The sequence below is a fragment of the Equus quagga genome, chromosome 8, assembly GCF_021613505.1.
Source record: "Equus quagga isolate Etosha38 chromosome 8, UCLA_HA_Equagga_1.0, whole genome shotgun sequence".
In the NCBI taxonomy this organism is placed as follows: domain Eukaryota; kingdom Metazoa; phylum Chordata; class Mammalia; order Perissodactyla; family Equidae; genus Equus; species Equus quagga.
The window spans coordinates 16,923,408-16,949,715 of record NC_060274.1 but is presented as its reverse complement, the minus strand read 5'-3'; the positions used below and the strand labels follow the sequence as shown (position 1 = coordinate 16,949,715).

The 26,308-nt window shown below is 40.6% G+C and overlaps 2 protein-coding genes across 2 annotated transcripts in view; both read right to left on the bottom strand.

Annotated features, from left to right (window-relative positions):
* The window catches only part of LATS1 (large tumor suppressor kinase 1), a 40,759-nt gene extending 25,340 nt beyond the window's left edge, over positions 1 to 15,419 (bottom strand). The window contains exons 1-2 of the mRNA XM_046669487.1: positions 15,190 to 15,419; positions 2,161 to 2,648 (exon numbers count right to left, since the gene is read on the bottom strand). Of these exons, the coding sequence (XP_046525443.1) occupies positions 2,161 to 2,502 (342 nt within the window). The 5' untranslated portion in view covers positions 2,503 to 2,648; positions 15,190 to 15,419. The remainder of the gene's footprint in view (positions 1 to 2,160; positions 2,649 to 15,189) is intronic.
* A 4,356-nt stretch (positions 15,420 to 19,775) lies between these two features.
* Positions 19,776 to 26,308, bottom strand: part of NUP43 (nucleoporin 43) — a 14,193-nt gene continuing 7,660 nt past the window's right edge. The window contains exons 7-8 of the mRNA XM_046668770.1: positions 25,525 to 25,647; positions 19,776 to 22,427 (exon numbers count right to left, since the gene is read on the bottom strand). Coding sequence (XP_046524726.1) covers positions 22,198 to 22,427; positions 25,525 to 25,647 — 353 coding nt within the window. The 3' untranslated portion in view covers positions 19,776 to 22,197. The remainder of the gene's footprint in view (positions 22,428 to 25,524; positions 25,648 to 26,308) is intronic.

The window sequence follows — 26,308 nt, the reverse complement described above, 5'->3', positions numbered from 1 at the left end:
TTAGTCTTGAAATATTTGAGGTTTTAATTTTACCAAGCACCAGAAGCATATTCTCAAAAAACTGCTACTGCCTTGAATTTGGCATAGCTAAGGGAATAGATTAGGTCTTATGAAATGATAAAAATAATGAAGTGAAAACTGGATAAGAATTTTGAAGTACCAAGTTAGGATCTTGAACAAATTCTGCAACATAATGGGAAGCTATCGAAATGAGTGATTCAAGGAGGCAATAGAATTACCATATTCTTTATATCACCATGGGTGTAAATAATGCCATACCTTCATTATTTGGACAAATGAGGATTGATAACTATCTAAGTGCTTTTAGCAAGGCAATCTTGCCTTAAGGGGTTATTAATGTCATAAGGTGGGGCTGGCCCCGTGGCCGAGTGGTTAAGTTCGCGCGCTCCGCTGCAGGCGGCCCAGTTTCGTTGGTTTGAATCCTGGGCACGGACATGGCACTGCTCATCAAGCCACGTGGAGGCAGCGTCCCACATGCCACAACTATAAGGACCCACAACGAAGAATATTCAACTATGTGCCAGGGGGCTTTGGGGAGAAAAAGGAAAAAATAAAATCTTTAAAAAAAAAAAAAGTCATAAGGTGACAATTTTGAGACGTGTGATTGTAATAAAGCTAACATATCTTTGTAATGCAAAGAAATTATTGTTATTATTGCCAACAGAATAGGGCATTAACCAATGCCCTAGATTTCTTAAAACTGTCTACATTAGAAAGAAGTTTTAAGTACTTTAAAGGTACGGACCATGTTTGGGATGACTTCCTGTCCTGATTGATGGGTTTCCACACGGTAAGAGCTCTATGAATACACATCTTCGGAGGTGACTTATCTGACTTAACACAGTACCACTGACGGGCCTTCACAGCTGTGCGATTTCTAAACTCTCCTTAGCAATAGACAAAAGCAAAGAATAAGGTCAAGGATTCACCCATTTCTTTATTCTTTGCCTTTGGGCTAAGGGATTAGGAAGAAAGTAGCCTGGAGAATCTCCATTCAAGCCATTTCCTTAATCTTCCAACTACTAACCAAGACAACATCCCAGGTCCTCTCCTCTCTCTCTATCTTCTGGTGCAAATCCAATAGTTTTAGAACACAAGAACAAAAATGATAGGAAATAATAATAATCAAATGGACGAATAAAATGGGCCAGAAAAAATAATCTTTCTTCCTAGTTTAGTTGTAAATCTCCCTTTTCAAATCCTTTACTGTAATGCATACCTAATTAGGTTCTCAATTTAAAATTAAATACAAAGATATCTGAAAATGTGGTCACTCGAAGGATTAACAATAGTGAAGGAAGTTTAAGGGTAGTTATCGTTGTGTAGTAAAGCTAAAGGTAATTTTCAGTTTCTTCTTTATAGTTTTTACTTTTTAACAGGGAATAGATAATACTTTTATAATCAGGGAAAAAGTTACTATGATTTTGAAAGAAAATGTGATTCTTCATTATTCACAGTTACCTTTTCCATGGCCAATTTTCATCTAAAATGATTTCCGCGACTTAAAATATTCACATAAGGCATGTCATCAGGGCAAAGAAATTTTACTAATAACCTAAAGAAAATGATTCAATCTATTGCTATAGAAAATTTTCAAAATGAGTTCTCAAGGTAAATAGTAAAGACTTGGCATAATTAACATGATCTGAAATTTCATTAAAATAAAACTCTGAAATTCTTGGAGACTGAACAACATGTAAATTTTCAGTTTTTGTGAATTTAAGATTTGGTCCTGAGAGTGACGTCAACATAACTGCTTAACGAAATCCCTATCCTCCTTTCTCTGTAGTAAACTTAAACGTCACCTCCTCAGAGCTGCCATTGCTACCTGAGCCATTCAGCTCAACGCGCTCCTCTGGCACACACATGTCCCTATCCTGCCTTCACCTGCACTTCCACTCCGACTTCATGACTCCACCTGGGAAATCCCAGAAACCACAGAGAAAACTAAAGAAATAATAATTTCTTTGCTTTAATAACTAATGTAATTGTAAACAACATTCTTTGCTGAGAGAAGATACAAATTTGTATACATGGTTACATTCTCTCAAAGGAAACATTTAGGCAAGAGAGAATGTGAAAAGTGTTACGTAGTATAGGGTAAGAAAAATCCTTTCTTTTGTCTTAAAAAGTTCTTACCTCATCAAATCCAGCAGCTTGCAAGTCTTGAAGCATTTGTGGATTAACTTCTGAAGTACTTCGACTTGTTTCATTTGCAAATGGTTGTAGAGAGTTTCGAATTTCCAGCAAGGCTTTATGATGTGTCCCAAATTTGGGTGGATTTCTGACTTGTCGAGGATCTTCAGTTGACATTTTACTCATATTATGCTCAGCCTTAGCAGCATCGGATGGTTTGGATAAATTCCTAAGGGATTCCCGAATTTCTTGCAACATTTGTCGGCTGCTGCCAGTGTAGTTACTGGCAGGAAAGGTCTTAGGCCTCATTTGTCTATATCCCTCTGGCTTTTCACTCCTCTTCATGAAAACATCTATATATATAACCCACTCAAAGGACTTCTTTAAGAGCTACTTGATAGATTCAGAGCTTTCTCTTGAGCAAAACTGAAGAAGATCCGATGCAGAAGTCCCCAGGAACGTTAAAATTCTTTACAATCAAATAATTAACCCTATAAAAGAAAAAATAAATAAAAGCTGTAAGTGATTAACTGATAGAGCAGTACCTTGTTTTACAGAAAAAAATCACTGATTTAGGAGTTAAGAGACCTAGGTTATAGTTGTGGCTCTATTAAGGATTACTGATGGTCAGGACAAGTTTGTTAACCTCTCTGTGCCTATTTTCTAATTATACATCACCTCAAGTAGTGGTTCTGATGCTAAAAGATAATTTTAAGAGCGCTTTAGTAAGCATATAACACATATACAAATGCAAAGGATTACTAAGTGAACAATACAACGGGTGCCCTCTTGTTGGCAACTTCACCCAGCAGCTCCAATTTTAGATTTTACAAATTAGACTTCAAGTGTAAAATTTCTTGAGAAGAAAGGGTATTGTTGCCTTAAAAAAGGTTTTCAAACCACTTGTTCAGAAGTCACCTGTATGCTTGAAAAACATATGCTTGGGTTTATTTCCCAAACTGTGGAATGGGACTCGAGAGACAGTAAGCTTACTAACAATGCAACGGGGAAGGGCCTCTGAGGACGACTCCTCTTCCCCCTCACTTAAAGCATGGCTGTCTTCTACAGCGCACCCACAGAGCTGTCATCTGAAGTCCTTCTTAAATGTCTCCACTGATAGGGAAATCAGTACCTCAAGAAAGCCATTCCATTTGTAATCTGCAACAATTGTGGGACATGTTTTCTTTATGTGAAGCATCATGAAATCTCATTCAGTGCATACGGAAAGCCTGTTATGGGCCCGTGCTAAACAATTTTGCCTACATTCTTATCTAACCATGCTAACAGCCCTGTGAGGTTTGTGAATGAGGCAACTGAGGTTCAGAGACTAGGTAAAATAGTTTGTAAGTGGTACCACTGGAATACGAAACACCATCTACTGGGGGTCTATTTCTAGTCTTTTTTTTTTTTTTTTTAAGGAAGATTAGCCCTGAGCTAACATCTGCTGCTAATCCTCTTTTTGCTGAGGAAGCCTGGCCCTGAGCTAACATCTGTGCCCATCTTCCTCTATTTTATATGTGGGACGCCTGCCACAGCATGGCTTGACGAGCGGTGCCATGTCTGCACCCAGGATTTGAACTGGTGAACCCCGGGCCACTGAAGCAGAACGTGTGCACTTAACTGCTCCGCCACTGGGCGGGCGCCTCTAGTCTTATTAAATGTAATCAGCACTCATGTTTCATAAACGCGTCTGTGGATAGATACAGGTATCTCCTTCTTGTCACTTAGGTCTCAGTCCTCTGTTACTTGCTCACAGACCCTTTCCCTGGTCATCTAATCACCCTGCTCTATTTTCTTGATAGCACTTATTACTATCTAAAATTATCTTACTTGTTAATTGTCAATCTCCTCTCACCGAATAAAAGCTACACGAGAGTAGAGTACCTTATTTTGTCTCATAACCACTGTCTGTCCACCGCCTATATCAGAGCCTGGCACACAGTGGGTGCTCAATAATTATACATGTTGAACAAGAGAAATAAACCTGTGTCTCCCAAACATCCCCAGTTCCTTTAACTATTCCCTAGTTCTAGTCCTGCTCTTCTGGGTACACTTTAGTTTATCAAAATCCTACAAGTGCTAGAAAAGCACAGCATTTGTAACGGGAAACAAAAAACCATTAAAGAACTTGTTCTGTTAATTATTAGAAATGTGGACTTGGGCATTTCATTCTCTCAAAAACCAAGTCCCCTGAGGCATAAAATGGTTGGAGCAACAAGATTTACCTTATGGTGAACAAAGATTAAGAGGAACAATGCAATACAACTAAAGGGATATACACTCAAGTGTTTGAAGACGTAGGCTGTTCCTTGCAACACGAGCTACAACAGCAAATGATGACAGCAGCCTAGAGGCTCATCAGTAACTGTTCGAGTAATTCATAGTACATCTATATGATATGTGATGAAGCAGATGTTAAAAAGAATGTAGTTCTATCCAAAGACAGTAACATGAAAGATACCCAGAATGTATTCTTAAGCAAGAAAGACAAGTTTCAAAACACTACACATAAATAGTGACTTTCTGTTTTAAAATTAGATTATGGTAATGACTATACAGCTCTGTAAATATACTAAAACCCACTGAATTGTATGCTTGAAATGAGTAAACTTTATAGTATATCTTAGAGCTGTTAAAAATAAACCTTTTTCTTCTGCACAGCAAAGGAAACCAACAAAACAAAAAGACAACCTAACAACTGGGAGAAGATATTTGCAAACCATGTATCTGATAAGGGGTTAATATCTAAAATATACAAAGAAATTATACATCTCAACAACAAAAAAACTAACAACCCAATTAAAAAATGGGCAAAAGATCTGAACAGACATTTCTCCAAAGAAGATATACAGATGGCCAACAGGCACATGAAAAGATGTTCAATATCATTAGCTACCAGGGAAATGCAAATCAAAACTACAACGAGATTATCACCTCACTCCTGTCAGAATGGCTAATTAACAAGACAGGAAATAACAACTGTTGGAGAGGATGTGGAGAGAAGGGAACTCTTGTGCACTGCTGGTGGGAGTGTAAACTGGTGCAGCCACTATGGAAAACAGTATGGAGATTCCTCAAAAAATTAAGACTAGAGCTACCATACGATCCAGCTGTTCTGCTGTGGGGTATTTATCCAAAGAATGTGAAAACACGAATGTGTAAAGATATACGCTCCCCTACGTTCATTGCAGCATTATTCACAATAGCCAAGACTTGGAAGCAACCTAGGTGCCCATCAAGGGACGAATGGATAAAGGTGTGGTATATATACACAATGGAATACTACTCAGCCATAAGAAATGACGAAACCCGGCCATTAGTGACAACATGGATGGGACCTTGAGGGTATTATGCTAAGTAAAATAGGTCAGAGGGAGAAAGTCAAATACCGTATGATCTCCTTCATAAGTAGAAGCTAAAAACAATGACAAACACACACACAGAAAATTTTTATTAAAAAATTTTAATAAATAAAAATAGCTTTAAAAAAAGTAAACCTTTTTATTTTCTAAATTATATTTATAGATATTAATGACATACACACATACAGGAGTCTTGGCAGCAGGCCTGAGACAAGATGAAGTCCTGGAGCAGACCACTAGAGGCACAGTTTCCCGATGACTTCACTTCAATAATCAGCACTTTCATGGTACAATTGCTAATTAGTTATGAATCGATCAGATTCTCCTAGACAAGCAGCCCACATTTCGCCATCTTATAAACACAGAAATGATGAGCTTTGTCACTATGTTGCTGAAAATAACACATATTCTGTCTACAACATAACCCAAACTACTGATAATTACTTCATAAATGAAATTAGGACTGACACATCTTGTGCTTTTATGAAGACAGCTGGTCCTTAATGAGCATTTTTTTGCTAAGTCTTCCCAAAATACTAATTTAACAGCTTACTAATGAATCTTTCTAGGCTTAACATTTGGCTCACCAGTCTAAACTTTGCAGAATTCACCTTCCTGCCCTTTCTGCAAGTGGAGATATTTTCCATTTCCGGTTCTGGAACCTATCATTTCTCCATGATCAAGGATTAACAATAGTGGTTGTGCAATTTCACATGTCAGTTCTCTCAGTATCTGGGTTGCACTTCATTTATAGCATCTATGCATTCCTTTTCTTTTTCTTTTTTTTTTTTGAGGAAGATTAGCCCTGAGCTAACTGCTGCCAAGCCTCCTCTTTTTTTGCTGAGGAAGAGTGGTACTGAGCTAACATCCGTGCCCATCTTCCTGTACTTTATATGTGGGACGACTGCCACAGCATGGCGTGCCAAGCAGTGCCACGTCTGCACCTGGGATCCGAACTGGCGAACCCCAGGCCGCAGAATCAGAACATGCGCACTTAACCACTGCGCCACTGGGTCGGCCCTAGGCATTCCTTTAATATCTCATTTATTTTGGGTTTCAACTCCACGTTAACTGTCATTTTATTATTATTTTATCATTTCCAAACTCATTCTCCTTGGTAGAGAAGAAAAAAACAAAATAAGCTTAGTTTTGCTTTTCTCTGTCAAGAAACAGCATTTGCTTCCATTCCTCTAATAAGAACCTCGTAACCATTAATCAGTGCAAAAATATTTCTTGAACTAATAAATGAGGTGATTTATCCCTTGTTGTTACTCTTAAAAAAATATAAGCTTGGGTTTTTTTCCTAATTATAAAAAGATGCACTCACTGAAAAATTCAAATATTATAAATTCTATAAAGTAGAAGTCCCTCATAATTCACCTCCCTCCATAGAGGGAATCCCTGCAGGACACGAATAATGGCATCCCAAAATATGCCATTCCTAATCCCTGCAATCTGTAAAAGTTATCTGATTTGGAAAAAGGGATTTAGCAGATGCCATTAAGTTAAGGATCTTGAGATGGGGAGATTACCTCTGATTCTCCAGTGAGCAGGACATGCAATTACAAGTATTCTTACGAGGCGGGAGCCGGGGAAGCTTTGATACACATAGAAGAGGAGGAGATGAAGACTGGAGTGGTGTCCAGAAGCCAAGGAATGCTGGAAGTCAACAGAAGCTGCAAGTGGCAAGGAAAGGCTTTTCTCCTAAGGCCTCTGCAGGGAGAGCGGCCTTGTCAACACCTGGATTTTGGGCCAGTGATACTGATTTTGGATTTCTGGCCTCCAGAACTGTCAGAGAATAAATTTACATTGTTTTAAGCCATTAAGTTGGTAGTAATTTGTTCCATAAGCCACAGGAAACTACTAAAATCACTATTAATACAGCATTTTCTAACATATTACTGTTAATCAAAATGGGATAACACACAAAATATGATATCATTCTTTTACATAATCATGTGAATTTACAAGAAGACAATGTTGTATTTTCCAAATTTATCTCACCAAAGAACTTCATTTCCTCAGAGCATTTCAAGACATTCATGTTCTGTGGAACTTAAACTTTAGAAAATGCTGGACCAGAAGATTCACTCTAGTCCTATGTTCTATAACTCTTCACTTTGATAACACAATTTCTAACACTGCTAACATCCAAGTGAGTGCACAATGGTCACAGAAATGACTGAGTTCTGATATATGTGTAATACTATGTTTTAGGTCTAAATAAATGAAAAATTAGTTTATGCTTACCTCTATCTACTTGTTGAAATAAACGTGAATAAAATATGATGTCTGGAATTTATCTCAAAATAATTTGGTTTGGTGGTGAAGAGGATAGAGACAGAGATGAGCTAAAAGTAGTGATAAACTGCTGATTGTTGTAGCTGGATGATGGGTACATGAGAGTTCACTGTACGATTCTCTTTACTTTTGTGTATGCTTGAAATTTTCCAAAACAGAAAGTTAAAAAAAAAAAGGAAATGACTGTAGCACTCTGGATCTTAGAAGAGTTCTGCTATAAGTTATTCACATACAAACTACACTAAAAACACACAGGATTTCTTTAATTTAAAGAAGCCATTAATTCCATGTAACAATATCATTTCAACATTAGCTTTTCAGAAGAAATAACAGAAATATTCTATATAAATGATCATTTCAACTGTAAGATGATCTGCGTCTTCTGATTTCAGAAATGCTGGAATGGAGGAAATGTGGCATATTTATATCCAATCTGTTGATAAATCCTTGTGGCGGAGACTATATTCACATACTCCCCTCTATTTCCCAGATTAATTCTGGTCAAAGCCCTGTGAGCAGATGTAACATGTGTCACTTCTGGGCTAAGGCAGTTAATAGCCAGTGTGCTTCTCCATCTCTCTCTTTCCTGCTTCAACAACAATGCAGGTCACATTTTGAGATGATAGCTTCACAATTTGGAGGGAATGTGGGTCCGCAAGCCACTGGATGGCTTACTACTCACACCCATTGGACTTTGTGTAAGCAAGATGGGAATCTCTGTTGTGTTAAGCCATTGATATTTGGGGATTTGTTACCACAAAACAGCCTAATATTGCTGTGGAAATAAACAAAGACCGCCCAAAACAAGTAGCGTCTATTCAGAGCTTGCTATAGCAAAGGAGTCCGCCTCCATCACTTGTATTTGGCAGCGACTTAAAGGCAGGCAAAGGAGAGGAAAAGCTTTATACTAAAAAAACCAGAAGACTTCAGGTATGCTCTGATTGTAGGTTGTTGCCACGAGAAGCTGGAGGCCAGCTAGCCAGAAGCGGGGCATCCTAGTTAGATTGGTTTGGGGAATATATTTGGCTTTCTTTCTTTGGTCCTGAGCTGGAAGCTAGCAGGTGTTACCCAAGACCTCACTGTTTGGGCCTACAGCTACCGAGGCTATGGGTTAGAGTTCTATTTTCATATATGATCTGGCCATTGTGTATTTGTATAGTTAGCCTCTCATTATCGTAAGACAGAAATCGGTACCCAGCAGCGAGGGGCAGCTGTAACAAAAACTTAATATGGTATTGGCTTAGTGGTCAGGCTGAGGGCTTCAAGAAAACTGATAATGAAGGCTGGAAAAATGGGGAAGCAAGTTTTATAGCAAAATGGCAAAATATTTGATAAAGCTGTTGCCTGTGATAACTTACAAGGTGGCAAGGAGCCTACTCAACTTGTAGTTCTATGAAAAGGCTTTGGAAAACAGAATCTTAGAATCTCAGCTGCTACTGGCTATTTAGCAAAGTATTATAAATAAATGGTAAGGTCAGGAAAGAAGCAGCTGACGTGCAAGCAGAAATAGAAACGAATAGAAAGAGTTCAGAAATTTAAAAAGTCTTGCAGCGTTCAACAGCAGCTTGCTTCCAGACCCCAAACAGGAACAGTTGGGATTTTTGAGCACAGATGCCCACTGAAGCGTCTCGGCTGTCTAAAGTACCTCAGTGGTAAAAATCACATTAATGGTATGGCTTTCCCTCAAATAATCAATTGAGAAGAGAACTGGGAGCTCTCAAATCTTTGGATGAGGTTACTAACACATGTAAACTCTGGTTAAGGTTGCTCACACATGGAACTGACTGAAACTAAACACATCAGAGGCTTACTAACTTTGCGGAAACTTTTGTTAAAAAATTTTATAATAAACCACTCAAGCTCAAACTAAAAACACCTTTGACTATTCAAAATTTAAAACCCTTGAGCTCCCAACTTCTATGAGCAGTAATCTAGTTGACAAAGATTTGCACCTTCCAAAAAGGGAATATTCCTTTAAAGCTCACACTTCATATGTGGCCAAGGATGATAATGGACAAAAATCTCTCAGGGAATTCTTGGGGAACAATGGCCATGGCCACAGAGTTCTTCTGGGATAAATGAATCGAGGTTCAGTCAAGGAATCTCCCCTACCTCCAAGGCTGGTTGCTTTCACAAGATGTCCCTACTGAGATTCCAAATTCTTAGATCAGCAATTGCTGCTCTCTCCCATTCTCCTCCTTTTCTAATGGTAGTGCTTATTATGACACTCCTCCTGGATCTACCATCCTGTACTATGGTGAGTGAGTAAGATGGGGACAGAGAGAAGACAGACCAAGAGAAAGAGTAAAGATAACTTCACAGGTCTCTGGATCAACAGGAGCCATGGCTGGACCTGATGGAGAAATTACTGGACATAGGGACCACACGACCTGTGAATCTAGCCACTGTTGCTTAGGGCCTAATATGCTAGCAAAAGAATAACATAATACTATGAATGTCTTTCCATGACAGTAAGTTCAGTGTTTTCTTGATTCTAAGATGCATGCTTTTCTACATCCTAATATTTCTGAAACTGAGTATATCTTAAAATCATTATTAAAATAAATTTGCCAGCTCCAAAGTAGAAGTTCTGGAATAGCAGACAAAGCACACAGCTAAGTGGACCATGAATAAAAAGTGAAATTTCCTTGTCACTTCAATTGTATTATTTTCATTGGCAGCACCACGTATGGCTGAATCTAGACCCTTGATTAATGCTCAAAATGTCTTCAAAAAGATTCCACTATGATGTAGCACTATATACTCAGAAACTGTCACCCAACAGGCAATGTAATTAATGGCATAAACAATTGCCAAATTTAGGCAAGATCGCAGAATTTTCAAAGGTAAGAGAGACTCTTATGAAGTACAAGCACTGAGACATGAAACACCTGTCAAAATCTTTTGCGTTGGGGGCGGGCCCCGTGGCCGAGTGGTTAAGTTCACGCGCTCCACTGCAGGCGGCCCAGTGTTTCGTTGGTTCGAATCCTGGGCGCGGACATGGCACTGCTCATCAAACCACGCTGAGGCAGCGTCCCACATGCCACAACTAGAAGGACTCACAACGAAGAATATACAACTATGTACCGGGGGGCTTTGGGGAGAAAAAGGAAAAAATAAAATCTTTAAAAAAAAAAAAACCTTTTGCGTTACCTCCGGAAGAAGCTGTTTAATTTCCAGCAGTAACTCACTCAACTAAGAAAAAAACAAAACTAAGAGCTTAAGCAGAAAGGAAAGACAAAACCCCAGTATTCTTCAGTATGCCTCAAAATTATATACTCAATTATAAAGACAATAAAGACATTCACGACAATTAGTTAGGATTATGAAAAGCAGCATGTCACCATGTGGTTATGTGTTACCTATCTAAAGCCCAAAGTAATTCAGAAGAATCCTAGATTCTGACTGTGAATAGGCTGAGGTTCAAACTTTATCGTGACTGAAAAAAATGGTATACAAGTGAATGGATAAATGTATGCTACTGAAGGTTAATAAAAACTCTGTTTATTTTCTTTCCCCTGAAAAATTGTTACTAAACAGATGGCTTGTTTTAGACTTAATGGTGTCTTGGAAGTGAGAAAATAAGACAATTCAGCCTCATTTTTTTAATAACTATATACTGAATTACATCATGCGGATGTACTATAATTTATCTACCCCCCATTGATAGGCATTTAAGTTGTTTCCAATTTTTTGCTAATATAAATAATGTTTCAAACACTGATAATTTCAATTGCTTTGTAATATTCTAGTTCTGAGGATGGGTGGTAAGTTCATGGATGTTCATTTTATTATGCTTCATAGCTGACATGTACATACCATATTCTTCGTACATATAAAATTAGTCAATATAAAAATACTACAATAAAAATTCTTGTGCACATATTGTTGAGCATTTCTCTTAAGATAAATTCCCAGAAGTAGAACTGCTGGGTCAAAGAGAATGCATATTTAAAATTCTGATACTTACTGTCAAGATTGCCTTCCAGAAAGGTCTACTAACTTACAATCCCTCCAACAAGGTATGGTCAACACTGGAATTAACAAATCTCAGTAATCTTTGCTAATATGAAAATTCAAATTAATAATAGGTAAAGAGAAAAAAAATTTTTTTTTGAGGACGACTGGCCCTGAGCTAATATCCATGCCCATCTTCCTCTACTTTATATGTGGGATGCCCACCACAGCATGGCCTGCCAAGCGGTGCCACATCTGCACCCGGGATCCAAACCAGTGAACCCGGGGCCGCTGAAGTGGAACGTACACACTTAACTGCTGTACCACCTGGCTGGCCCGAGAAAATTTTTTTTTTTTGGTAAGGAAGACTGGTTCTGAGCTAACATCTGTTGCCAAATATCCTCTTTTTGCTTGAGGAAGATTGTCACTGCGCTAACATCTGTGCCAGTCTTCCTCTATTTTGTATGTGGGATGCCACTGCAGCATGGCTTGATAAGCAGTGTATTGGTCTGCGTCCGGGATCCAAACCCATGAACCCCATGCTGCCGAAGAGGAGCACGTGAAGGTGACCACTATGCCACCAGGCCAGCCCCTAAAAAGAATTTTTAAAAGAACTCTTCAAAACACAACAGTTTACCTCTTTAACCCATGCTACACTGCTGCCAGATTCGTCTTCCTAATAAACAGTTCTTATCACATCACTTCCCTGCTCTGGATCCCTCAATGATGCCTTTAACTTACTGGTTAGAGGCAGACCTCTGGAGTCAAGCCGGAGGGTGTGAATCCCAGCCCTGTCCCTAGCTTGCTGCGTGCTCTTGCCAAGCTGTGCCTCAGTTCCTTCATTTTCAAATGTAGGCAATAATGGTCCCATTTAATAGGGCTATTTTGAGCATTAAATAAGTTTAATGCATGTCAAATGTTTAGAATAAACAACTGACTCAATAAATGCTAGTTATTATCTTATTTCTTTCTGCTACCTTACCCAGACTCTCCCCGGTGTACCTTATACTCTAACCAAGCCAAATTACTTGTTCTCAGCTAACGTACCTTGTGCTTTTCTACTTTCATGTCCTTACTCATCCTGTTTATTCTCCTTGGGAGAGCCCCCACCATATTTTTTCTTGTAGAAATTATACCCAACCCTTAAGGTACCATTCAAATGCCTCCTTCACAGAGCCTTCAATGAACTGCCAGTTGCTATCCTTCTCCTCTGAACTCCAAATGCACTCTGCATAGTCAAATAAAACTTATGTTTTTGTCCTATTCTTGTACTTATTTTTTCTACTAGATCACAGATTCATAGAGCATAACGTGTCTTGGAGAGAGAGAGAGAGTTTATACATAGAAATATATATATATTTTTTTTCCAGATGGAGTAATGGCTTCAGAAAGGTGAAGTGGGCTTCCTAAGGTCATGTAGCCAGCTAGCGGTCATGCTAGGAATGGACTTCACACATCCTGAACCAGCTCACGGTTCTTTTCATGATACCCACAACTTGAGTCTCCTAAGGGCAGGGATCATGACTCATTCACTCCTTGAAGGGACACAAACTGATTAGACTGAACAGATAAAAGCTCCATCTCTTTGAAAGTTCAGACCTTCATCAAACATGCGAATGTCAGTAAATCCAAACAAATACTATTGATATATTGTCCATCCTAGGGCAAAAACAGATACCGCTACATAATAAGATTTCAGTGTGTTCCCTTGGGTTGAAGTAGGTTTATAAAAAAGATGGTCTGTCTCAATGCTTTGACTCAATCAGCTAGGAGAATAGCAAAAGCAATACATCTGGTGTCTTTCTTAGCAGCACAGTCTTAGTTGTTTAGACAGCAATATTCAAGAATCTCTGCATACTGATGACATTGTCTTCAATTCACTAAGAATTAATTGACCGAAAGTGAAAACAATCACTATATTTTATCTTCATGCTGAAAAATGACTGCCATTTCTACCTGATAAAAATTTGTTCAACAACTAAATAACTCTTTCCGTCTACAAAAATCTCCCACTAATCTAAACATAACATCTTGAATAAAAACTAAATAACCAGATCTGGAACTGTTCCAAGGCTATATTTATACAGAATAACAAGGACTAGCATTAAAAATAAAGATAAAAACTCAACCTAGAGAAGGAAATCCAGACCGTACCAAAAAAATGTAGCAGAAGTATTTTTTATCTGCTTTTGCAAAGTGGCAAGGGATATTCAACAAACATTCAGGAGCAGAAAGAATGCACCTTCTCCAGCGGGTGCCATGATCCAGTTTCTTGCAGTAGCAGCCGATTAGAGAACACAATGCTACTTCTTTTACTGGTAAATCAGTCAAATTCCTCACTGCCTTAGGGAATCAACTAGCCCATTTTACCTGTCTGTCAATTTATTAAATGAAAGAAATAACCTCAAATGTAGGTATCTTAGCAGAGAACATTCATTCCAATTATAATGTCCTACATTTTCTTCCCCACGGAGGATTCTGATAAAAATTTTTAATCTTCAATAAATAACCCATAAAGACCTGAGAAGTTTCATGATCCCAGACATTCAAACCCATTTCCAAAACTGGAGTGATACAACACTATTTGTGTGGAAAACTATAGTATTTCTCCATAGATTTACGAATAACTTCTACACGATGATATATATTTTAAGTCATATTAACATGAGTCGACAAACATCAAACTTCGTTCCCTTAGAAAATAATTTTCAATTGGAGAAGGCAGAGAATGGGGTTAAATCAAGTCATTTAATCCCACCTGGGAGTCATTCTTTGCGAGACAAGCTCTTCTTGAGGTTACAACACACAGTGTTCCCTTCATTTCCTTTCTTTCATTTTCTGTATTTATATATACACTCCTACTCCATCAAGATGCCATCTCTCCCACCCCTTCCAACGACGCACCGTAACCTAACATTACAGTGGACTGGAAACAAAAATTCCCAGGATTTCTTCAAGCTCTATCCAGGATCGGGTCCCCCCTGGCATGCAAAGAACTGCAGCTCTTTCACTGCAGTTTTCCTTCAGAACCACTCTCGCTTGCCTGCCTTCCTAAACACCGTGGTCCCGCGCATGCAGGGGATCGGGGTGGAGGTGGGAGGGAGACAGTCCGCGCAAGGCCTCCAGCCGGGCAGCCTCTTCCCAGCCTAACCTGCACCCCCAAGGCCGCAAAGCCTGGGGCTCTTCCCCCCGCCCCGGGCGCGGCCAACCCTCGCTTCCCCAGGGCAGGGCTCCGCTCGGGTCCATGCAACCAGCCAAGTGAGGCCCGCACCGGGCCGGCCCGCTCGCCGGCCCGCGGCAGCCCCTGGACCCCCGCCAGCCGGGATGGGCGTGGGCCCGGCGGCCACAGCCCCGCCGACTCGGGCTCGGAGGAGACAGTGCGCCCCACCCGCTACGCCGGCCCCGGACCTACCTGCAGGGGAGAGCGGGGCTCCTGGACAGCGGTCACGGGCCCGAGGGCGGGCGCCGAGGCGCTGGAGCCCGTCCCAGGCACCCCGAGTGTCCCCGGTGGGGCAGGGCGGGGAGAGACGCCGGGGGGCTGCCGCGGGCCAGCGCGGCCCGTCGCGGGGGTCGCGGGGACCTGGCTCTCCCGCTAGCACCAGCCCGCCGCCGCCGCCGCCGCCATTTTGCCTCCACTCGGTGTCGCCGCCGCCGCACTCGGCGGCAGGTTTCCCGGATGTGGGCATTTCCCGGCGTCGCTTGCGCGGGGGCCGGAGACTGGGGGCTTCTGCCCGCCCGGCGGCCGGGAGCGAGCGCGCCGCCTGCCGCCTCCCGCCCGCCGCCGCTCGCCCGCCCCGCTGCGGGCTGACGGCTGTCGCCCCCGCCTTGCGCTGCCCGGGCGACTCGCCCCGGCCGGGACCGGCTCTCCCCTTCCGAGCGCGCTCGGTTATTTCAATCTTCCTCTTTTCTCAATTGGGCGCTTTCTATGGACGGACAGAGAATAAAGAGGCGCGTCTCACGGAGCTTAATTCTCCGAAGGAAACGGCAATGAGTTGCCTTCGGAAACCTCGCTGTGGACATCAGGATTCGGGCTTTGAAATAAATTGATTTTTTTAGCACTCTTCCCCCGAGTGATTCCGTGGGTTTAAGTATTTTCTGAATCAGCCAGATTAATATATTCTTGAACCAGGACAGATGAGCAGAGTTTAGAGATTTTCAATGTCAACTGAATCGGTGGAAGAGAAGCCATTATGGTCACAGCTGGAATAACAGTGACGGCAAGAAGAGGTTTTTGTTCTTGTTAAATTGAATTAGAAGCTTCAGGTGGGATCATTGGGTTTATGATGTTTGAAAGTACCGTCCACCCTTTGTAAAGGCCGCCTTTGCCAATTTTGCCTCTAGAAAATATATACAGGTGGTATTTTCAAATATCTTGTTTCACCATTTTTCTGCTGGAGACTAACTATAAAAACTTTTTTTAAAGACTTCTTTTTTTGATGTTAAACTGACTCCCGGCTGCTGTATCCAGAAGTTTACATTGAAAACCTCTATTATACGATTACATTCCAAGAGCACTTGGTTGAAAATCTATGTTCCACAAGCACAGTTTGTAGAACGTTGAGGATATGACCCCACGGCGCGTCATTCTAGGGTCCCTATCAACCTCAAAATTATAGGAATTATATGAATCTAGTATGTTCGCAGGCCTGCTTGCTCTTTCCAGAAGGATTGCGTATCTGGAACAGCATATTGTCCCCGGAATCTTGTCACCTCTGTCGCCAACCCATAGAACTTCTTCCCTTGAGCTCTTTCATTCTTTTTAAGCCTAAAGGCGAGTATCTCCATAAACTACTGTTTTGGGGGAAATTCCCAGATAATTCAAGGAGCTCGGTGAATTGCTCTGTCTCGGACTAGGAGGCTTACTCCTGGGAAGTAGGGGGAGAGAAGGGCAGAGAAAGGAGAGAAGGGATGATCAGGAGAGAACTGACAAGATGAAAGGCGGCTGAGAGTGAGGGCAGGCTGGAGGTGAAACTCCAGGGAAATGGTTACTAGGGCTGCTGGGTGTCTCAGAATGGCAATATCTGCCGTTGCGTTTGAAGGCTTTGTATTGTTGTTATGGAAAATCCTTGGTCTAGCTTCAGCCTGCTCAACTCTTCAATACTTCATGGAAGCGGGGTTGTTTTGCTTTCATTTTGTTTTTATCAACAGATGTAAGGGCCAGATTTCATTCTTGGATGACTGTAGGAACAGGGGCAGCACACATCAGGCATGGAAGAAGTCTGTAGACTAATGTGGCCCTGAGAACATAAGGCCTCCCAGGAATTCATACAATCTTGGGGGCGGGCTCTGGACTAGGCGGGGAGCAGCTCACAGTCAAGGGGTGGAGATTCGACATAAATTATTTGGAATTCCAAACAGAATTTGTTTCTTCTCCACTTATTTATTCAAACATTTGTTTGTCAGTGTGGACTCATGGATATTTATTTTATAGTTTATTTTTTTCATCAAATTGTTGCAGCTTTGGCTATCGGGAGCTCTTCCAATTGGCTTCTCTGTCCCTTTGACATACTCCCTTCATTGTGGCCTTTTTTTTTAGAACTTTACTTTCTGGCACTACAAGATGCTCGGAGCTGTCTGGTATATTTCCTGCCCCTACAAGGAGCCCTGGTTCCTTTTGTTGGAGAATGGTGTTCAAAACCAAATCTAGGATCTGGATATGCGTGTTGCTACCGGGGTTATCATTGCTTGTAGGACCTCTCTGGCTAAAAAATTCTTAAATTTAACTTCATTCCATACTACGCAGGGTAAAAACCTGTGTTTTGATTTGTTGCAGCTGTTATTTTACAGTCTAGCATTAATTACAGTTTAGCTTCTTATAGCCATGGCCTGCACAAAGATTGTTTTGACAGTTAATGCATTTCTGACGGCTGCATCAGGCTGGTCTGTCAGCTACTGTTCCCCAAAGTCTGTCATGATGGTTTGGAATTCAGCATAAGTTTATTTCAAATTAATTAATTAAATTTTTACCTGATCAGCCAGATTCTAGTCCTTCTGTTTCTCCCTTCTCAATGCCCCCACCCCCCACCGTGGTTCTCTCCCTCTGTACATCTTTAATATACTGAAATGTTGGAATTGTTTCGATGCTAAGATGACTGTAGTCTATGATGTAGCTGTTAGTTGTTCAACATTGCTGCTTAATGTTAATCGTGGTTCAGAACGATACTGATGAAATAGTTTAGTTGCATTTCATTGTTTGGGTCTCCCCAGGTTTCGTGTCTGTAAAATAGAACATCCCCACTGCTTCATAATTAGTCTGAGCTGGATACCACATTGATACCCTAGGCTTAAATGAAGGCTTGATATAAACTATACACTACTGAACTTAGTATGCTTCTTGGACAAGATTCTAGAACGGATTATTAAAAGGATGTTTCCGGGCCGACGCAGTGGTGCAGCGATTAAGTTTGCACGTTGTGCTTCAATGGCCCAGGGGTCGCTGGTTCAGATCAGGGTGTGGACCTATGCCCCGCTTGTCAAGCCATGCTATGGCAGGCGTCCCACATATAAAGTAGAGGAAGATGGGCACGGATGTTACCTCAGGGCTAATCTTCCTCAAAAAAAAAAAAAAAAAAAAAAAGGATGTTTCCACAATACTATGAAATAGAAGTGTTAGTTACAAAGGACAAGGAACTTTTCAGTTATGCCAAATTTTTATAGGATGATAGCTATAGCCCAGATATTTTCTCACAATAACCTCGTGAACAAGATAAATGGGGCAGAATGTCAATAAAATAGGTTGGTTTATAAATATTTCCATAACTGCAGCCAAATACCAATGATTCATATGTCCCTGATAATTGAGAGGACTCTAGGAGTTGACCTAAGCACTTCGGCCCATTTAATCTATCTCCTAACCAATGGGATGAGAGTGTAAAAAGCATGCTGAGCAATTCTGAAAATAATCAGCTTCTACAGAAAAGATTCAAGAGAGATTGTTCTTTCTTTCCTATACTGAAATAAAATTTATCTTCTTGGAACAAGAAGGATGGACCTACAGTAAGGATCAAAACCATCTGTATTAACTCAAGAATATGGGGAGTATGGCTTAGGAGTATCGTGTGAAAACTTAAGGGTTCAAGTTCAACTAGTCAGCAGTCTAATTGAACAAATGTCAGAATAGTTAAAATAAGCTGAGACAGCACTACAAAAGAATATCGTTCTCAGAATCAGGATGGTACAATTTCTGTCATACTCTCAGTAAGGCCAACACCTCCCAAAATGAACACTGTTCTGGGTGTCACACTTTAAAGATGACCTTTTACAAATACGAGTATTTTTTAAAGAGAAAACAAGATTGTGAGTTTAGTCCAGTTCAGTTTACACTGATTCAGTGCTTACAATGGATCACTGACATAGGCGTTCTACTTGAGCTTGTGATCCAGTAGAGGGAGACAGGCTGCTTAACACAGCTGCAAGCATACATAAACTGTGCACAATGGGCTTTTGAAGCAGAGTACAATTAACCCAGATTGTCAGAGGCCATGGAAGGCTTTTTTTTTTTTTTGCTGAGGAAGATTCGCCCTAAACTAACATCTGCTGTCAATCTTCCTCTTTTTGTATGTGAGCTGCCACCACAGTACGGCCATTGACAGACAAGTAGTGTAGGTCTGTGCCGGGGAACTGGTCCCAGGCCCAGGCCACTGAAGCGGAGGATGCTGAACTTAACAACTAGGCCACCAGGGCTGGCCCTGGGGAGGGCTCTCTTGAGAAAATGACATGTAAAAGGAGTCCAGAAGCGTAACAAGGATTTAGCCAAGAAGGGCAAGAAAGTCCGGGAAGGGAACCTTGCTCACAAGAAATTACTAAAAAGGGATTAATCCCTTTTTTAAATGGTTTACCCCAAAGAAGCTACAATATGTAATTTATTTGAATATGTGATGAGAGTAATTAAATTTGTTTTTTGTGTCTCCTGAGGAAAGAAGACAAATGGAAGCAAATTTTAGTTCAGTATATGAAAATTCATTTACTTAGTGAAACTTTATGGTAAAATACCCCAATAGTGCCAATTTCATAAACCGATTGGTGATTGGTTCTCTCATAATAGGCTCACAAGATCATTTTGTTAACTCACAATCACATGATTCTGCCTGTTTTACAGGATTGTCTTGGATCCCACTCCCATACTAAAACCCTGCTATAATGCTGTAACAATTAGAGCTGTCCAGAGGAGGAGAGGCTGCCTTGGGGAATGGGAAACTTTATCACAGTATATTTTCAAGTAGAGGTTGGATGATAATTTGTTAGGAATGCTGTGGAAAGATGATTAAATTTAGGTTGGAGATGTCCTCCAAGGTACCTTTCACCTCTGAGATCCTGCAGCCCTCATAAAAAACTATTTGAGTTTCATGAATAAAGGTGGTAAGTGACAATGCACAAATTCATAAATTAGGGTTTTATTTACACTACGTAAAGCTTATGTTTCTTATTAAATCTAGCAGAACTCATCAACTGATAGGAAATGTAACACTATTCAAATGTACTTTCTTTTACTTACGGTTACAAATACCCTTAAATCAAAGCAAAGCTTCAAACTTAAAACTTGTTTTCAGTCCAAACTGCCTAGGCCTACACGTCTGGCTCCCTCCTTCTATCAATGCTGACTAGAATGATCAAAGGAAACTGTATACATTGCTGCTGGAAACCGAGAAGGGTGCTGACGACATGTATGAAACCTTCAAACTTTTCAGCAGCAGATAACGCAGATGAACACAGAGGCACAACAAGATTACTATTCACCATACATGGAAAATGTGCCACCTGGGAGCTAGGGTCTTCCAGGAGTGAGAGCAACTCTGGGCGCACTCACAACAAGGATGTCAGCCTGCTGACTGTTAGGGCCTGTACTGGCTGAAGGGAGGGGCACTGCAGCTTAGGCTGCAGCAAGACATTGGCACGAAGGAAACAGAAAGTCAAAGAAAAATTCATAGCTGTTTTTCTTACTGAATCCATGTGTTTACTGCTAGGGGATGTGCATCCACACATATAATATGTATGATATATGTCATTTTTACAAAAAAAATTATATATGTTGATGTATAAAAAAGGCTATGAAAAGACTATTGTCTGTTTGAGATTATAAGTATTTAAAAATTTTCTTTTGACTGTATCTGTTTTTTTCCTGTAATGAATTGCTTTTGTAATAACAGAAAGTCTTAAAAATTAGTCCCAGCACTAAAACTATAAACAGGTTAAAAACTCCTATCAGCAACATTTTCTTTCCTCCTCTGATTCTTTGGAATTCAAAGTTACTAATTATCTTTAATCAAATATTCTTGAGTCACATATATATAAAAAAGCAGATGCATATACATAGTCCATTTAAAAATGTTGACAAAAAACCAAAGATCAAAAAAGCCTGAGATAAGGTGGCATAAAAAATTGAAAATATTTATTAGGACAGAAAAGGAAAATTTTACCATAATTACCATGGTTGGAATTCTAAAGTAAATGAACCAACACTTCAACTGTGTTATAGCAGTGACTTGTCATTAAGGCCTTAGTTCAATAATGCATTCAATCGAAGAAGCTCTGGAAAGACGACGTCATAAAGTGTCTTAAAACACTACATATTAAGTCATCATTAACGTTCTGCATAAGGATAAAGATGGCAGAATTCTATAGTCTTACTACATCATACTAGTCTCATACATGTTACCTATCAAATTTTTAATTTTTAAGTTGGCTCACTTATCAATGTCAAATTCTATTTTATTGCACAATGTCCAGTTTGGCAATTTTCAACTACACTGTAAAACTAAACAAAAGCAAAAATCCTTAGCAAAAATGAATTTTTCTTTTCAAGAAAAATAAAGTTGGGTGTAAGTAGTTCACAGAGTTCTGTTCAAACTTAGTCTAATAAAGGCACCTGTCAAAACATCTTCATCTTGAAAAAAATGTGAACACAAAAAAATTCACCATTTTTGTACTCCTCAATTCTTTCTGAAAAAGTTTATTAAAACTATTAAGGAAATAAAATATGGAAGGATTGAAGAAAATACTTGCCATAAAAAGAACAAACATTAACACTGGCTAATGCCACCAGGGAAGGGTATAGGTCATGCCTCACATACTGTTGATGGAAAGGACAGGAACCCCTTGGTGTTTGACAGTGTCTCACAACACCAAAAATGAAGACTAAGTCCCACGAGCTGTCCAGAGTCTGTGTGACAGCAGCGTATTCATCAGCACAAGCATCTTCCGCGTGTTGCAACCCTCCTGCTATCAGTCATCGATCAGATTCTGCAACTCTTAGGGGAAGAGCCAACTAATAAAATCTGAAACTGGGCATTGACATTAACAACAGTTTACTGATGCTTCCCTTGCAAATTTCACATTTTCCAATAATAAAAATTTGCATAGAAGTTGGCATTTGAAAGGTTAACGGTATGTTTTTACCTGACATCTTATAATTATAGTATTTTCATGAAAATAGTTGTCTAGTAACATAAATTGCTTCTGCGTCGGTTCCACAAACAAGGCAAGGACCCAAAACATCCAAACTGTTCACAGACAAAGTCCTATTGGGAAGCAAGCTTGTGATTTCAATACAGTCTTTTGCAGGATCAGTGCTGAGCCAGGAGCTTATGACAGACTGGTGAACATTAGCCTGGTTACTAATGCTGTGAAACAAAAAAATACTACTTCTTCCTCCTGGGAGAAAAGAAAAGGGAAAAAAAATCTTTGAAGATTAATTTTATACTAGTAAACATCTGAAATTCTACTGATATTTTAAAAAGGCAATGAGTCAAACTTGTTTAATTCTCAGAATAACAGACTGATAATTCCACTATTACATATCACCATTTTTGACCAAAGGCTTGTTCAGTGATATTAAACACTCAAATTTCCATGGGATAATATGGATATCAAATTTGAAGTGTTCAGGCAAAGCAGAAAATTCTGACCCTGTCTTTCTGTTCATTCTTTAATGGAATGTCTCAGAAGTGTAGCAAAATGGCCAGAAGACAAGCAGAATAAGTAAGGAAAAAAGAAACTAAAAATGTAGATAACACAGAAATATAAGCTCTTAGGCGATTAAAAATCAAGTGATCATGAGAATTTCTGCACACATTTCTAGGTGAATATTTCTAAAAATACATTTTATATTTCTAAAAATATAATCAACCTGCTTTAGATATCCTTTTATTCTTACCTTTTATTTTAGATGTTCTTAATTAAAAGTAGAATTTTAGAACATTACCAGATTATATAAATTTTTATCTCTAACAGTGCTCTGCATTTAACAGAGAATTAAAGCAGAAGCAGTATGTTTCAGTTTAAGCTATTATTTACAATTTTCCTTCCTCTCAACTCTCTGCCAGAGCAAATAAGGACAGACTTCATTTATTCAATAAATGGTTGGGTGCCAACTATGTGCCAGGTTCTGTGATAAGTGCTGGGAATACAAGGGGTAGTCCCTGATGTCTGGAAGCTTAAAGACTAGTGGGTTTAAATCTCGTGGATTCTTGAAAGCCCAGCTCAACCGCCTTCTCTAAGAAGCCTTTGAAGACGACCCTAGTTCAGGCTTCTCTCTTCCTTCCTGGAACCCTCAGCACTTGTATGTACCACTAATTTACTACCTGGTAACATTTTGTTTATGATTTAACTGTCCACGCCCCTTCTCCATAACTAAATTAAGTATTATTTTAAGAGCAGGTGGCAGTCCATATTTACCTTTTCAAAGTATCTAATACTATGCCTTACAATACTAGACGCAGAATATAGTAAATGGTTTTATTTCCAGTCTAACCAAGGTTCTTCAAACAGCAAAATTTCAAATGTAAGACAGTGGCGGTAGAGGAGGAAGCAAATAAAAAACAAGGATTTAGTTAATCCTTAGATAAAATTGTTAGTTTCTCCCTAAGTGAAGCTGGCAGAAACATGCTACATGCTCTACACGGTCCATACTTCTCCACAGTTTTCCTGGAGAAGTTCTAGATTTTTCCCTGAGTTTTCTGTTTATCTTTTACAGCTCCTCTATTTCACGTTACTCTTGAATATTGTTAGAACTGCTGTGCTAATCTCCTCCCTGGTCCCCTGCTTCCACTTTTACCGTGCCTCCCCATAGTCCATTTACCCCACAGCAGCCAGTGATACTTTGGGAACATAAGGCAGATCACGCCACTCCCCTGGTCAAAATTCTCCAATGGTTTTCTGCCACACTTAGAATTAAGTCTGAAGTCCTCATCATGGTCTCCTGAGTCCTGTTCCTCAGCTCCCTACCTCCTACCACTCCCTGAGCCTGCTCATTACCTGCAGCCATGCTGGCCTCCTTGCCTTTCTCTGCCTGTCTCAGACCCACAGTATTTGTGTTGCCTCTGCCGGGAAGGCTTTCACGGGACTCATACCTCCACTCCTCTCAGGTCTCTGCTCAAATGCTATCTCCACCAAGCAGCCCCTCCCCCCTTCATTCTTTATCCTCCTACTCTGTTCCTCAGTCACCGGGTATTGGCCCAGTTCTTTTCCTTTTCGCGCTCAGTCCCCTTTTCCACATTTCTGTGCTTTACTGTAGGAACAAACTCCATTTCCAGCCTCCCTTGCCATCTGCCTTCCAGGTGGCCCCTGCCAACGGGAGGCACTACTGTGCGTGAGTGGAAGGCGGACGAGGGGTGAAGCTCCAGGTTTCTGGCAACCACATCACCGCAGTAACTCCAGCCCTGGCTGAGGTGGCACCTTTCCTGTTGATCCAGAACCTACTCTGACAGCACTTCCTACTGTGCAGCCGCAGAGATATGAACAGTTTTTGATTTCTGGGCATTACTTCTTCTTCTTCTTTGCTCTTCCAGCATCCCCCCTACGCCCGTTCATTCTTCTAGCCCTTCTACCACAGTGAAACCAATTCCTTCTAAATCTAGAGCAGTTTCTGTTTTTCTGATTGGACTTTCACTGAGACATTATCTACTTATTTACTGCCTGCTGGAATACGTGCTCTGAGTGTGCAGAGACTTTTTGTTCTGCTCATTGTGGTAGGCTCCAGCCCCAGAAGGGCGCCTAGCACATGGTGGGCATTTGATCCACATTTGCTGCATGAATGAACAAAAGAACTTTGGAACCACAGACAAACTCAAAAACAGGAAGCTTAGAAAATGCCAAAAACAAAAACACCCCTTGATTGTAAGTGTAGTTTCTGGCCGACCTTTATTACCTCTGTCTCTAATCAGGAGACAGGGCCTTCTAGTCTGAAGAAAACCCTATACCTTAATACATAAAAGATCAGCTTTTGTCTTGCCACTCACCCTCGGTAATGTAATAGAAAAGAGCTGTCAACACCTGTCCTACAGCAGAGGGCCCACGACAATGCGCTCCCAACAAGCCCCTGGCTGTGTGAAGTCAGCCAGCGCACAGCATTTCCAGTCATTAGCAGTACAGCTGTAAGAGGCTGACAGATTTCAAGCCCTATGATACTAGAATTGACCCTAAAACAGGACAATGGAAACCTTGTGCCATTCCTTAATGTTAAAAATCTGAGGGGCTGGCCCCGTGGCCAAGTGGTTAAGTTCACACGCTCCACTTTGGTGGCCCATCGTTTCACTAGTTCGGATCCTGGGCACAGACATGGCACCGCTCATCAGGCCACACTGAGGTGGTGTCCCACATGCCAGAACTAGAAGGACCCACAACTAAAAATACACAACTATGTACTGGGGGGCTTTGGGAAGAAAAAGGAAAAAAAAAATCTGAGAATCTCTACTTTGGTATTTGAACGTATTATAAAGTTACACATAAGAATCTTTATTAAAACTTTTACCTTCGTGAAAGAGTGATGACTTTTCAGGTGCGTCTGTGGATGCGTCCCAGTGCCAGAGGGACCCATCTTCAGAACAAGTAAAGAGGTGATCTGGATTGGATGGGTGGAAGTGAACTTCCCACACTGCAAGAGAAGAACCAAGACGCTCATTCCTGTGTAGAGGAGTCGAACAAACATGAAAACTCTGTCTCTAGGCGTCATCTTCCATTAACCTCCACCACACACCTTCAAACCGCAAGTCCGTGATAAAATCAAAGACTTGAGAATTAAAGAAAAAACATAATATTAACTCTCCAAAAGGCTGTAACATGAAATAAGATAAAGAAAGCAAGGAGGAGCTGGCGCGGTGGCACAGTGGTTAGGTTTGTGTGCTCCACTTTGGCAGCCTGGGGTTTACGGGTTCAGATCCTGGGCATGGACCTAGTACCACTTGTTAGGCCATGCTGTGGCGGCATCCCACATAACATAGAGGGAGGTTGGCATGGATGTTAGCTCAGTGACAATCTTCCTCAAGTAAAAAGAGCAAGACTGGGAAGAAATGGTAGCTCAGGGCCACTCTTCCTCACCAAAACGAAGAAAAGAAAGACACCAAGTAAATCTACTTGTGTATTGGGCCAGCAAATGAATGAAAATAAATGCTGATGTTTGATCTATCTCATTTGTTTTTGGTGAGGACGACTGGCCCTGAGCTAACATCTGTTGCCAATCTTCCCCCTTCTGCTTGAGGAAGATTGTTGCTGAGCTAACATCTGTTGCCAATCTTCCCCCTTCTGCTTGAGGAAGA